Raw genomic sequence first — 13,919 nt, forward strand, 5'->3', positions numbered from 1 at the left:
ACATTTTCAAATGTTGGTCAATTAATTTTTGTATTTAGTTTGCAAAATTAAATGAAACATTTTATCTAATTCTCAGGAAACTGTAAAATAGGATATGTTGACCAACTGAACTAACTTTACACTAGAACATTTTAACATATATTGTTTTTGTTAATAGTCAATAGAGAAAATTAAACTTGTAGATTTTGTTACTGAATGTTAGATATCTTTACTTATTGACCTTAAACATTTCAGAATCAAATCTAAAAGTTTGCATTATTATATATATAGTGTTCATAACATTTCCTCTGTGTTTTTGAGTTGTAAATTACTAACTTACCTCTTTACTGGTGTTATAATTATTTATTTTCATTTGAACAAAGTCTGTTATTGGTTAATAAAATATTCAGTATGTATACTGAATTTTTGTTACTTTTGTCATTTTTATCAAATGCGAACTATGTTAAGAACTACCTTAAATTCAAAGTATTTTATATTTCGTACCAGTTCAGTACTTTTTATCTTAGCAGAAGAAACATGGATGTGTATAACAATTAGAAACATTAATAATACTGAATGGATAGTGGTATTTTGATGTTCATTATAATATCCAAAGTTGTGCCAAACTGTTTGTATCAAACTGTGCTGTTAATGCTGTACTTAATGTTGAGAGTTTACAAACTATTTGCAGGTTTTTCCTGGAGAAACTGTGCTTGCATTTTACACAGCAAAAAATCCTACAGATGTCCCAGTTGATGGAATAGCTACATATAATGTAATTCCTTTTGAAGCTGGACAGTATTTCAACAAGATCCAGGTTAGAAATGGATGTATTTAAAAGTATTTAACAAAAAAGCATCTCGCAGATGTAATATCAATATAAAGTTATTTTGAAAGTTAACTTTTTTTTATAAAACTTTGCTAGTAGAAACATATTTTCAGAAATGCTACTCACTTCTCCACAAATGAAAGCTATTATCTTACACCACTGCCCAAAAGAATTTTGCTCATGTGTCAAGCCTGGAATGAAACTCCCATCCTTACATTTATTAACATGTACTGCACATTAATCTGTATCTCTCTGCCAGTAGGACAGCGACACATCCTCCGTGCACAGTAAACTCCTTGAGCATGTGGTGTATTATCACACAGCTTATTCTTTTCTCAGCACTGCTTGGCTTCATACATTTTTTTTTATTAAGAAATACACTCTTTGCACTTATTATTTTAAACTTGTAGTTACCATTCATTATATAGTCTTTCTTATCTTTATTTTCTAGAATATTAGAAAGAAAGATACAAAATTTTAAGCAATTCAGTTAGAATTTCTACTTTGAATTATATTAACTTGACTTCTTCTCTTTACCCAATTATGGAAGTTTAGGACATATGTTCCAGAGGCTGTGATGTGGTTTTTATTGACAGTACTATTCCCCATCATCATTAACCCATTGTTTTGGTTTGATACTCAATCTCCAATTTTTGATATGATACCTTTCCTCTTTTTACATAATAGCTCTACCTCCACAAAAACTTTCACTTGCCACTGCTAGCCTTGGTACTCCCATTTACACCACATGTTAAACATAGTCCAGCTGCATTGTAACATGCAAATAATCATGTGACAACCCTCCATCAATTGGATTATGACACACTCCTGTTGCAGCTGGCTCCCTCAATACTGTAGAACTCAATCTTTACTTCTCAATTGGCGCATTAGAGTGTAGAGGTTTCAAAATTTCACTCGTGTTTGCATGGTATTTTGTGGTAACAGTTGAATTTTTTCAACAACTTTATTAGTTGTTTCTAGTTTTTCTTAACAATTTTTGTTTGTACAGTGAAACTAGATAATATAGGTTGATATTTCATTATCCACTTTCAGTTGAATTTTAATTTCCATTTTTCAATTGACAACAGCTATTATTTTTGTTAATATTTGCGACTGCACCAGAATCTGCAGTTTTTTAGGCTTTGGACTTCACGCTTTCTGCTGAGGAGATATCGTTTCTTAGGACATGGTGAGTTGGGGTCCATTATGCGTCCTGCTGTGACTCCTGATCACAGACCAAATTTTCCTCTTTCTGGGGAACCACAACAGGAAAATGCTGATTTGGATACCTGTTTCATCCTCCTTCCTTTGTCATAGAATCCCAAATTCCTACTTTGGAAGCTCCCAGACTGTTTTCAGCCTACTTAGATATGGTGTCACAGGTATATTATCTTTTGGTTACTTCCCCTGTGTCTAATGATTCCTCTCCTTCCCTCCCGAATTCTGTTTTTTCCTCGGATTCGCTAGTTTTTTTGTTTTTTTTTGTCCTTCTCCAGAGGTCGGGTACCTGTGAACCTGTATATTGCACTATTACATTCTCAAGTCAGCATGCCTCGTCCTCCTTGTCCCTCAGGTACTTATGAATTAGTGTTCCATCATTCTAATTTTCCATTTATGGACTTTTAGACCTTGAAGTTTTTTTATTCTAGTGCAGGAAAGTGTCCATGATACCACTGTTAAATGTTTCCTAGGCTCAAGTTTTCCATCTGTGTATGATCCTTACCAACTTCCTGCATTACCTTTCCTGTATCCATCTCATATTCACGGCTGTTCACCACTCTCCTGAGGGTGGTTGGAGGATACTTGCTTCCTCCTGTATTCCACATTTGTGAGCTTGTTTTTCTTGGCTCTTTCCTTACATCCTTAGCTCCTCTGTTTTTGGGTCATTGTGGATGGGCATGCACTTTTTGTTTTTTTGCACCTACCCATGTCTAAATTCTGGGTCCTTCTTTTGGCTTTAATTTTTATGCTGAGTGATTTATAGATATTTTTCTAACTCATTCGAGTCCAGGATGAGGGCTGCTCCTCACTACTCCTTCCTTTCCTCCTTGATCTCTTGTATTCCACAGCATTCACCTGATCCCCTTCCTGTATTTCCTTCCCTCCCCTTTCTATCCTTTTTACTGTTACCTTCTTCCAGGTCTCAGTGGCTCTTCGTCAAGTTATTTATTAATCCTCATATCCCAATCTTTTCCTTCCTCCTTAGGATCCAGTTTTCTTCTCAGTATCTTCTTGGACTATTCTTTTTAGGGATGATAAAATATAACTTCTTTAGAGGGTTTATCTACTCCTATTTCAGTCAGGCCCAGCCTTCTCCTCTTCAGTTGAGATTGATAGAGCTTCTGGTTGTCAACCCTTAATCCTCTCCTTCTCTTACTACATGTAAGGTTCTTTCTCTTTTGGGGACTTGGTCTTCCATGGAAGCCCTCATTTCCTATGGCCCTGCTCATTTGCACACCTTTTAGTGGGTGTTGCACAATAAATAGAATCTTTCTTAGAATCCCCTGGACTCAGTTCTCCTTCTTCTCTTTTATGTAAAAAGTTTACACAGGCTGGTTCAGTTACTGTAGAACCCAATTGACAAGACAAATTATACTTCTCTACTCTGTTATTACAATACAATCTGCAATTATTACACTTTAAAAGTCACCACTATACACTCTTTATGGCTCAATTTACAAACACAGTCTAGATCTATTTGACTATATCTCTCACTAACTTTGTCTTACTTTTTGCTAATTTAGTTCTTATTAACTTGGTTGCCTATAAATATGTTGCTTGAGTGAGGCCTAGAACTTTCTACAAACTTTGAGATATAATAATACACACTTAAAGCAATGAGAAACTTTCCAACGGTTGGAGTAGCAATTGAACTATGCCATAAGTTATTCATAAACAGTTACGTAAGCAAACCAGTGATAAATGTTCACTTTTAAAAATACTAAATTTAACACTCGAGTTTTATAACTATCTAGATCATAATTCTTATATTAAATTTAAACAAAACAATCATGTATGTCTAACAACATTAATGCTCTGCAGTTTCTTGCCATTCATTGAGTTTTTATCCTTTCCAACTTTTCGTACAGGAGAAATTGGTCATGATCCATTCTGGCATTTCAACCATTGTGTATTTTATCAATTGACAATGGGACACTCGTACATGTTTGTTTCATTTCGAATGTTAGAATTCTTATTCTAGGCCCATTCAAACCTTGCACATCTAATAGGGTGTCAGGTTCTGGGTGCTCTGAATGTTGTTGCGGATAGTTTCTCGTCCTGACAAGATTATCCCCATGGAGTGATCCCTAGTTCCTCAGTTGTTTCTATGGTCATGTATTTAGTGGGTTACTCCACTTCTGGACACATTAGCCGCCCACTATAATTCCAAGCCAACCCTGTTTGTTAATCCCTGGTTCCACATCCTTTGGCTTTGACAGTAGAATGTCTTCAGTCAGGATTGGTCCCTCCTCCAATTTTTTTGCCTGCCCTACTTTCCTTGTCCTTCCTCAAGTTTTACCTTTTCCCCATACTTTTTTGTGTCTAGTCCTTCTCATTGCACATTTCTGGTCTGCACAACTTTCGTTTCCTGTTCTTATCCTATTTTAGTCTTCTCCTCCGTTACCACTTCCTCTTGCCTGCTCACTGTGTCAACAACCTTGGTCATTTGTGTGTCATCCCATTATTACTACACTCCAGAATCATGCATGGCATTTATCTGGACCCTTATGAGGCAGTCTGGACTCTCTATGTGTGTGACATCCCTTCTTTCTCATTCAGTCTGTTCTTTGTCCTTACTGATGTATCAGAGTAGATGGTCTTTGACAATTTTACCTTGCTGTTTCACATTGTTTCTTCTATGGCTACCATTGTTGGTTATCTGGCAGCCTTATCCAATACCTTCCATTTTTCCTTTCCCACAGAATGTTTTCCTTTTCTGTCCTCTAACTCTTGTTTTGCTCCATTCATATCCTTGTCACCTCATCCTGTGCCCTTTCCAGTTCCGATATGGTACATTACCTCCTCTCACATGTATAGTTCTTCTCGTTCAGTGCTGACCTCTATATGCAAAATTTTTGTAGAATGCCATAAGCCTTGAACTCCCATGTACCCCATGATCAATGTGGTTCAACTGCATCTTAATATGAGTGTGACACACTATCCTGACACGTGACTCTCTCTCTCTATTTGATTCTACTGAACTATCACTTCTCGTTAGGCAGTGATCGAGTGCAGACGTTTTTCAATTGTGCTCTTTTACGTTTTCATTTCATTTTACTTGTGATTTACTTGATTTATTCCTTTGCTACACTTAGATTTTTCTGTAGCAGTTTGCCGTTTGATTTTTTTCCTGAATTTCAACTTTTTTCATGGTTTAATATGAATTCTGAAGTTTTTGTTTTACAACTTCTGATATAATTACCACTACTTCAAGTACCATTACTGGCTTCTGGTTTGAGGCTATCAACTAAGGATTTTTCAGCTTTCATTTGTCAGGAGGTTGATCCTTATATGAGGTGGCCTTTTTCTCCCAACAGTGTTCAGGTTCCTCCTGCATTGTCTGAACCTGTTCATGATGAGGAGGATTTTGACTTTCTCTCCATCTCCCACGAGATCTACTAGGCCTAACTCTGCCTTTTTGGATATGCTTTTTCAGGTATGTTCCATTTTCATATGATACTGTTCCTTCCCTTTTTTGCACATGACACCGATCATTAGGATCCCTTGTTTTCCCTTCTTCCCCTGACATCAGGGTTCATGCTGAGCATTTCATTTCTCAGTTGAGGAGAGATGTTAGCATGCATCATCCTCCATGGACTTCTGATCTTTATGCTTTGGTTTGTCCATTTTTTCTACGTCCATTTTTCCACCTTCGTTTTACCCTTACAGTTCTCCTTCAGTACTAGTCCAATATACACCTCCTTTCTTAGGTACTCCAATGATCTCCTGAGGGTTTTATGGGGGATACACTTCCCCTCTTTCATCCTAGGCATTATTGTTCTCTTTGGCCCTATCCCTTCACACATGGTTTTGTTGCTGTTAGGATCATATTGGGAAGGATGCTTCTTTTCACAGGTTCGTCTACCTTTTATCTTTGTGACTTTTGGATGGCCCTTTTTCTCCATTGGTTTGTTTTTGGAGATTTTCCAGAGAGTCTTTGGAACCACGTGTGAACTCTGAGAGTCCAAATTTGACTCTTTAGTCCTTTTTTCTTATACTGATACCATGTCCTCTCCCATAACTCTTTCTCATCCTGCAACTTCCCATCCTTTACCAGTTCCTACCACTAGGGGGTCGAAGTTTAACCATGTGTCTTGAAGTTGGGTTCATTGTCACCAATAGCAGCTTGTGTTGGTTTTCTTCTTGACTTAGTGAAGTTTTTTTTTGCCTACCCATTATCTTATCCATTTGGGTGTATTTTTCAAACCCCCCTCATTTGGGTCCATTCTTCTCCATTCACCAGTGGTTTCAGTTTTCCCTGCATTTAATGCTTCCTATATTTCTGCACAAAAGGTTCTATTGCTTTTCAGGACTTGGGCTTCTATGGAAGCTCTTATTTCTTTGGGTTGGGTACATATGCGTTCTCTTCAGAGGTTTCTGCACGGCACATGGACAGCATAATGAAGGGAGTACTGCTTTTTCCACCTCATCCAGATTTGTATCAAATGACAGATGCTTCTCTCCAAAGTTGGGGAGTGTTAGTCCATCAACAAGAGGCTTCTGGGCAATAGTCTCACATTCTAATATCTTACCATTTCAACATCTTGAAGCTCATGGTGGTACAATGTGCTTTAGTTAATTTTTTTCCTCTGTTACAGTACCAACATATCATGCTCCATTCCGACAATTCTACCATTGTGGCCTATTTTAATCACTATGAGGGCACCTGTTACTGTTCCCTTTGTGGTCAAACATTGGATCTCTTGTATTGGGCCCATAAGCTGCAGATAAATCTCCTTGTCATGTTCCAGGTGCTTTTCACTTTGTGGCAGATCATTTTTAAGACTCCACCAGGTTATCCCACGGAGTGGTTTCTCAATCCTCAGGTTTTCTGGTGGCTATGCAATCAGTGGGATACTCCTCCTCTTGCTCCTTTTGCCACTTTACTCCAACACAAGTTACTTCGTTTTTGGTTTCCAGTTAATCATCTTCTGACCCTGGCAGTGGATTTTCTCAGTCAGAACTATTTTTCCTCCTCAGGAAATCAGTGGCTCGTGAAGGTCATTCTTTCATCTTGACATTTTCTCTTCCATCCCTCTCCCACCTTTATTCCCGGGCTGCTCTAAATAGACTTCTATGTCCAGTATGTCCTCTTCATTGTTCCATTGCCCACATGGCCTCCTTTAGTGGTTCTCATTTCCATCTTTTCATTCCCTGGCACCTTTGATCTGTATGTTACCTTTGTTCTTCTACTTTTATGATTTTGGATTGTCAACTGATTCGACTGGTCTTTTCTTCCCTGTATTTTTCTTCCTGAATTCTGTTCCATGTGTCTTTGCTTAAGATCTGGCACCTTTCTTTGTTCCTGGAGTCTCACCTTCGTCTTCCATTGGAGGAAACTCGTCAGTCAGGCATGTGGCCTACTACTCATACATTCATCTCCCACTATCTTCATTGGGTAGCTGTTTTTTCATTTCTTGACTATCATGAGTAAAGCAGTGTTGGGATAGCTACCCATCCCTCTGACCGATTGAAAAATTAGGGTTTTGTGGTCACCCATTGCACTTTCTCTAGTGTTGTGTTCCTCTAGACTCCCTACTGTTTTGTTCATTCCCTTCTTTGAGTAGAGTATGGGAGTCCTTGCCACTTACCTAGCTGCTGGTGGTGAACCATGGAGGCATCTTCCTGTGTGTACTCAACCCCATTTAGTTGAGAGTAGGGTATTAGTGTTCTGTCAGTGTAGATGGTGTGAACCCTCATCCTACTATGGACCAGAAGAAAATACCTGATGTCACCTGATTATGGACTGGAAATGATCATCCAAAGTGCAGTTCATCCCTTCAGCTGGGAACCCTCATCTTACCACTGCCTGAATGTCAGTTCCTGGGTGATCTTGTGTTAGATTAGAGCTGGACTAGCCAACATTAGTTCTTACATATGTGATTGATAGGGAGTTTTCATCCTACCATAGACTGGATGATAAATTCCCAATGTTGCCATGGTTTGGATCTGAGAGATCCATCACGTTGCATTCCCCCTTCCTATGTTGTCAGAATTTCAGCTTCCCAAGTGGCCTGGTGTTGATTGTGTACTGGGTCTGCATATATGTGCCCTGATAAGAATGGCAAGAGGGAACCTTTGTGTTTTTCATCTCACAGATCCTAAAGGCTGGATGATACCTAACAAGTTTGTATCACATTCACTTCATCACATGGCTGCTACTTGTGCTTCTGGCTTTTGCCTCCCTCCAGTTGCCATTCCCCATTCTAACCAAAGGTTCTTGTGAAATGATTATTGCTATTTAAATTTAATAAATAATTAAAACCAATGTTTCATATTTACACAATTTTAACTACTTAATTGAAGCCATCAATGGTTTTCACTTTAAAATACACTCATCTGCTGTTTGAACTTATCTAAACAGCAGTCCACTATCCATATGATTGTGACTGATGACAACAATCCACATATCTTTCCAGTGTTCTTCCAAACACAATTCCCTCTGCCTCCCATTCTTTCTTTTGGAGTAAGGAGAACCCTTGCTTCCTTACTCCCAAGCTGTGGGGGAAGTTAATAAGGTAAATTCTTCATTATGTGAATATATCTCTTGTTTGGGACATATGGTTGGGGTTTCACCTGGTAGTGTAGTACAGGATACTTCTATATGTTATGAACTAAGCCATTCCTGGCAATTAGGTCCAGCTGGGTGGGTCTTAGGTTTGCCTTAGGATACAGGCCTGGAATGGTACTCCCTGAACCTCGTTCTTTGGTGAGTATTTCTCCAATATGGAATAGCCTGACTTATAGCCCTAGCTACACTATTCATATATTCTCAGCTGTCTGCATTTGAGATAGTGGATGATTGAATAATCCTATATTTCACCCACCTCAGTAACTTGTTATGATAATATTTTGCTGTATCACCTCTTTTGGGCAAAGATTTTTTCCTGCTAGATATGGATGTAGTCTCACACAGGGTGCTGACCCCTGCCTCATATGTGTCACATCTTTCCCTTTCTAATGGTTTTTTTGGAAAGGAGCTCATTTTTGTAATTTCTTATTGCTGGCTTCTCCACTATCTTCAGTATGGGATTCTAACTCTTTTGTGGTGCATAGAAGCAAGTAACATTTCCGAAGTTAACATTTTACTTACTTGAAAAAATTATTTCAGACAGATACTTCTGTGCACCATCTCCCACTCTTCTTTCCCACTTCTGGTGTATTTAGTTTGCCTTATTAAGAATTATTCTATGTTCTTGTACTAGTGTTCCTGGGTATTCTTGCATATGGAGCATATGCTGCCCTTCCTTTTGGTGGAGGGCTATAGTTTAATGAAGATTACATCATCATAGGCTGGGACCAAACAAGTTGACAAGTATAGGGGTAAGAGTTTTGTTCAGGGTTTGTGGAATGCGTAGGAAAGATCATGACAGTTTATACGAGGTAATAGCTCTTTGTGATACAGAGAGATGACTACCTATCTGAAATACATTTTCAAATATAAAGTGAAATTGATGCACTGATGTTTTCTGCAGACTACAGTGGCTCACTCATGCCCTATTTATTCCTGCTCACACACTTTTCATTTGTTATGTTTGACAAACAATGAAGAATTATTGTAACAGGAAATATTTATGAAATAGCATAAACATTTATTTTAAATTTCTGTATCAATTTTTCCTACATACAATGTATGCATGTGCATGTACACTTCCATACCTGCTGAAATAACAATCATGAAGCAAATACAGATGTGCGGATAATTTAAGATTATGCAATTACAGAAAAGGGAGATGCATCTAAGGCAGAGATGGGGCATGTGAATAATTAAAAAAAGTCCAATTGCAGAAAAGCTCACTGAGTAGTTTTCATTAAAACAACATTTGTGAAGTGTTAAGGATATTAATGAGCACTCTAAGGTATTCTTTACTATTTCTAATACAAGGTTTCAATGGAATTTTCCAAATTTTTGTTTTTTTTTGTTACTTGTATGAAAATATAATGTTATTACTACTTGTAGCTTTAGTTTGTATGAAATTACAATACTTTGATTAGTGTATTTGTTTTGAAACAAAACAATCTGGGGTTAGAAATATAATATTACAATTTCATTTCTAATTTTCATTGCAGTGTTTTTGTTTTGAAGAACAGAGACTAAACCCTCATGAACAGGTATGTCCCACAGCTTAAATGGTCATTACACATTCAGATTGGCTATCTGATTTAATACAGACATGTATAAAAAGTAATGGAATTTTCTAACATTAAAACTACTTGTAGAGAAATTAAGAAAAGCTCTACTGTATTAGTCATAAAGGTGTTGCTCTGAAACCTTTATTATACATTTTTTTTTGTAAATGCTGTTGTTATTAGTTGTGATGTATAATATTGAACATTAGTGAATAATTTAATATAGCAGAATTGTTTAAAAAACAAATTATGCCAATAACTTAATCAAATACTGAAATAAAAGTTTACGGCAGGTCTTATGTTACAGGGTATGTGTAGATTTATGTGCAAAATTAAAAAAAGTAAAGTCATCAGAATAAATTCTTCTTTAAAACATTAATGAATTTCTCCAGTTTCATTATTTCATTAAACAAGAGGGATTAGGTTAGCTTAAGTACTGGTCCATTGTAGCTTTTTAATTCCTTTCTATAACCTCTTGAATTTTAATTTGGGTTCACTAATACAGTAGCATTTTCATTGGGGAGATGAATAAAATTTTATATTTTTATCAATAATTAATAGTTTTGATTATGAAGAGCCATGAGTGAATGGTGTGATTGTGCAAGACGGTTGTACATTATTGTTCTTGGTGGACTACACTGAATTAAAAATGGAAAAGATATTGGTTTGCAAAAAGTCATGAAGTGAGGTCCATATAACTTCATTGAACAATGAAGATATAAGTTTATTTAAGTGTGCAATAAGATTTCTCATAACATTATTTGTTGATTGATCACAAGTATGCTATGCAGATTGCAGAGACTGTATTAATGCAAAAAGGGAGTTTATTCAGGTATGCCCTAACTCTAGCACATTGAATTTGGGGGCACTCATATTCCATAGATTTTAACTAGTAATATATTGTCAATGAAACAATGAGAAAAGATGCTTCTAAAGATATATTAATTTGGTTTAAGCAATTTAACATATTGTCTGGTCTTTTGGAGTGGTTTATTTTTAGTTCCAAATTATGCTTTTTGACTTCTATTACTGAAAATACGTTTGAACATATTAATATAACACTAATAATTTAATTGAATGGTGTTTTTATAGAAAGTGCATATAGTTCAAGAACAATGGACCTATTGGTTCATCTAGGCCATCCCACATACTATACTAAACTCAAAAATAAAACATTCAAAGCCAGACCTTATCATTTAAATATTTATTAAGCCTTCCTTTAAACCACCTTAAATTAACTGTGCCTACCATATCTGAAGTCAACCCATTCCACAAGCCAACCAACTTGTCTTTGCTTAAGATGACTCCTAATCTGCTAAAATTTATGTTTCTGTCTTCTATTTTTACCATTCTCACTATTTAATATGAAAAAAAAAAAGATGATGTATCAACACTATCATTTCTCTTAACAATCTTAAACACCGCAATTGGATATTCTCTAACTATTCTTTTTTTTTCAAGAGAAAATTTTAGAGATCTAAACCTATTCCTGTATGACAACCTTTTCATACCAGATATTATCTTAGTAGCCCTTATCTGAACCCCTTCCAACAGTTGAATGTCCTTTCTCAGGTAAGGACCCAAGACTGAACACACATTACTCCATGTGGCCTAAACAATGTTTTATATAATGACATTGTAACTTCTTTACTCTTGTATTCAGTATTTTTGTAGATACAACCTAAAATACTAATTGCCCTAGTAATAGCACACACACCCATTCCTTCATCTACATATGCAATAGCTTTTTCAAAGAATATCAAAAGATTAGTAAGGTAATATTTTACCGTAGTGAAACTATGCTATCAGACTTTCAACAACTTTTTCCACCACTGATGTAAGACTTGTAGGCCTATAATTACTGGTACAATTTTTGTCACCTCCCTTGTAAAGAACTTCCAATCTTCTGGCACTTGCCTACTATTCAAAGACTTAGAAAAAACAGTAGCAAGTGGCTCATACATCCAATTCTTAACCTCCTTCAAACTTAGGTAAATATTTTTTAGATTCTTTAAATTTCCCAATTTTTTTTCTTAACAAGTTCAAAATTAATGTGATCATCTTGTTCAGTTTTGTTTCCATCTAGCAACTGTTCAGATTGAGGAATTATGTTTAAATATTCTTTAGCAAAAACTGAAGAAAAAGTAGATTTTAATGACTCTGCCATCCAATAATCATCAGATATTAACCTTCCTGTATCATTTCTTAAAGTCCTTACTCCCATCCTTACATTTTACTTACCCTTGAGGTACTTGAAGAAATCTTTACTATTAATTTTTACATTTTTCAGCCAACTCTCTCAATCTTCTGTAATCCTTCAAACCTCCCATCATTATAGGCAATTTAAACTCCTTATACTTATAATGAAGCATCAGGTTGTTATTTGAAGGTAAATTTGTTTATAATTTAAACTGATAACACACTGAGAATAAAACATTATATTGAAGTTACCACTAAACTGGCTAAGCACCTGTAGATTTTGTATGGTATGGTTACAAGTTAATCAGTTAGAACTTCAAGGACTACAACTGATAAATCACAAGATAGCTGTATCATAATTTTGTTTTTTTATCATGTCATATTTTAAGTTATCAATATGAAATAACTTATCCTAATATAAATTTACTCAGAAAAATGTGTCTTCAGTGGATTTTACTTTCTAGCTGTGGGTTAGCTAGTTTTTACCCCTCCCACCCAATTTAAGAAACCCTGGAACTTATTAAATTTGAGTTTAGATAATTTTATTTACCCAGTGCTATTTCTCTCAACAATTAATAAATTATCGATTCAAACTTTGATTTTTTTGTGCCCTTAGGGGGAATTACCACTTACCCAGAAGTGAAAATATTATTAAACAAAGCCGTGTAGCTGAGGGTAAACTGTTGTTAAGGTAGATAATGGATTGAACTTGACCTTATTACAATGGTGTAAGTCCTCAGCGAACTATACTTTTCTAGTCATCAAAAATCATACAAGAGCAACATATCTAGTATAGAAAAGATTGAAATAAGTTCTTCCAAGTGCACTTAAAAAGAAATTTAACATAACGTTTTGGGACAACATGGGACCTATTGGTCCACCTCAACTGTTCCATCCTCTAAACTAAAACTGTTAATAAATAAATAAATAAAATAAAGTTAGCCCTTATCATCCATATACTTATCAAGCTTTCTTTTAAACTCACTTAAATTTACTACTTCCACAGCATCTGAAGGCAACCATTTCAAAGGACAACCACTCTGTTAGAAAAATAAAACTGTCTTAGATGGAGATGATTCCTAACCTACCAAAATTTATATTTGTGTCCCCTACTCCTTATATTCTCACTGTATTGTATGAAAAAAGATGATGCATCAACACTATCAATTCCCTTTACAATCTTAAACACCTCCATCAGATCCCCCTTAACTCTTCTTTTATTCAAGAGAAAACAATTTGAGAGATTTCAGCCTTCCCTCGTATGACAACCCCTCCACCACAGGTACCATTCTAATAACCCTTTCCAACAGTTCAATGTCTTTCCTAAGGTAAGGAGCCCAAGACTGAACACAATATTCCAAATGTGGCCTAACCAGTGACCTTTTTAGGAAACTGGTAAAAAAAAATTATCTTTATTCAAGACGAACCCATGGAAATATCATCAAATACTGGTTCAACAATTGCTGATAAAAAATGCTAATACTTTACAATTAAGCTGTTATCAGTGTGTGTGGGGTTGTTTAAAGGGAAACGTTTCACAGAGGGTGTTTTATAATCATGA

General features: G+C 35.9%; 1 protein-coding gene across 3 annotated transcripts in view; it reads left to right on the plus strand.

Annotated features, from left to right (window-relative positions):
• Positions 1-13,919, plus strand: part of LOC106463781 (cytochrome c oxidase assembly protein COX11, mitochondrial-like) — a 37,667-nt gene that overhangs the window by 19,537 nt on the left and 4,211 nt on the right. For all 3 annotated transcript variants that reach the window (XM_013923849.2, XM_022391377.1, XM_022391376.1), the window contains 2 exons: positions 671-796; positions 10,100-10,141. In XM_013923849.2, coding sequence (XP_013779303.1) covers positions 671-796; positions 10,100-10,141 — 168 coding nt within the window. The remainder of the gene's footprint in view (positions 1-670; positions 797-10,099; positions 10,142-13,919) is intronic.

The sequence above is a fragment of the Limulus polyphemus genome, unplaced genomic scaffold (assembly GCF_000517525.1).
Source record: "Limulus polyphemus unplaced genomic scaffold, Limulus_polyphemus-2.1.2 Scaffold1480, whole genome shotgun sequence".
Taxonomy (NCBI): Eukaryota; Metazoa; Arthropoda; class Merostomata; order Xiphosura; family Limulidae; genus Limulus; species Limulus polyphemus.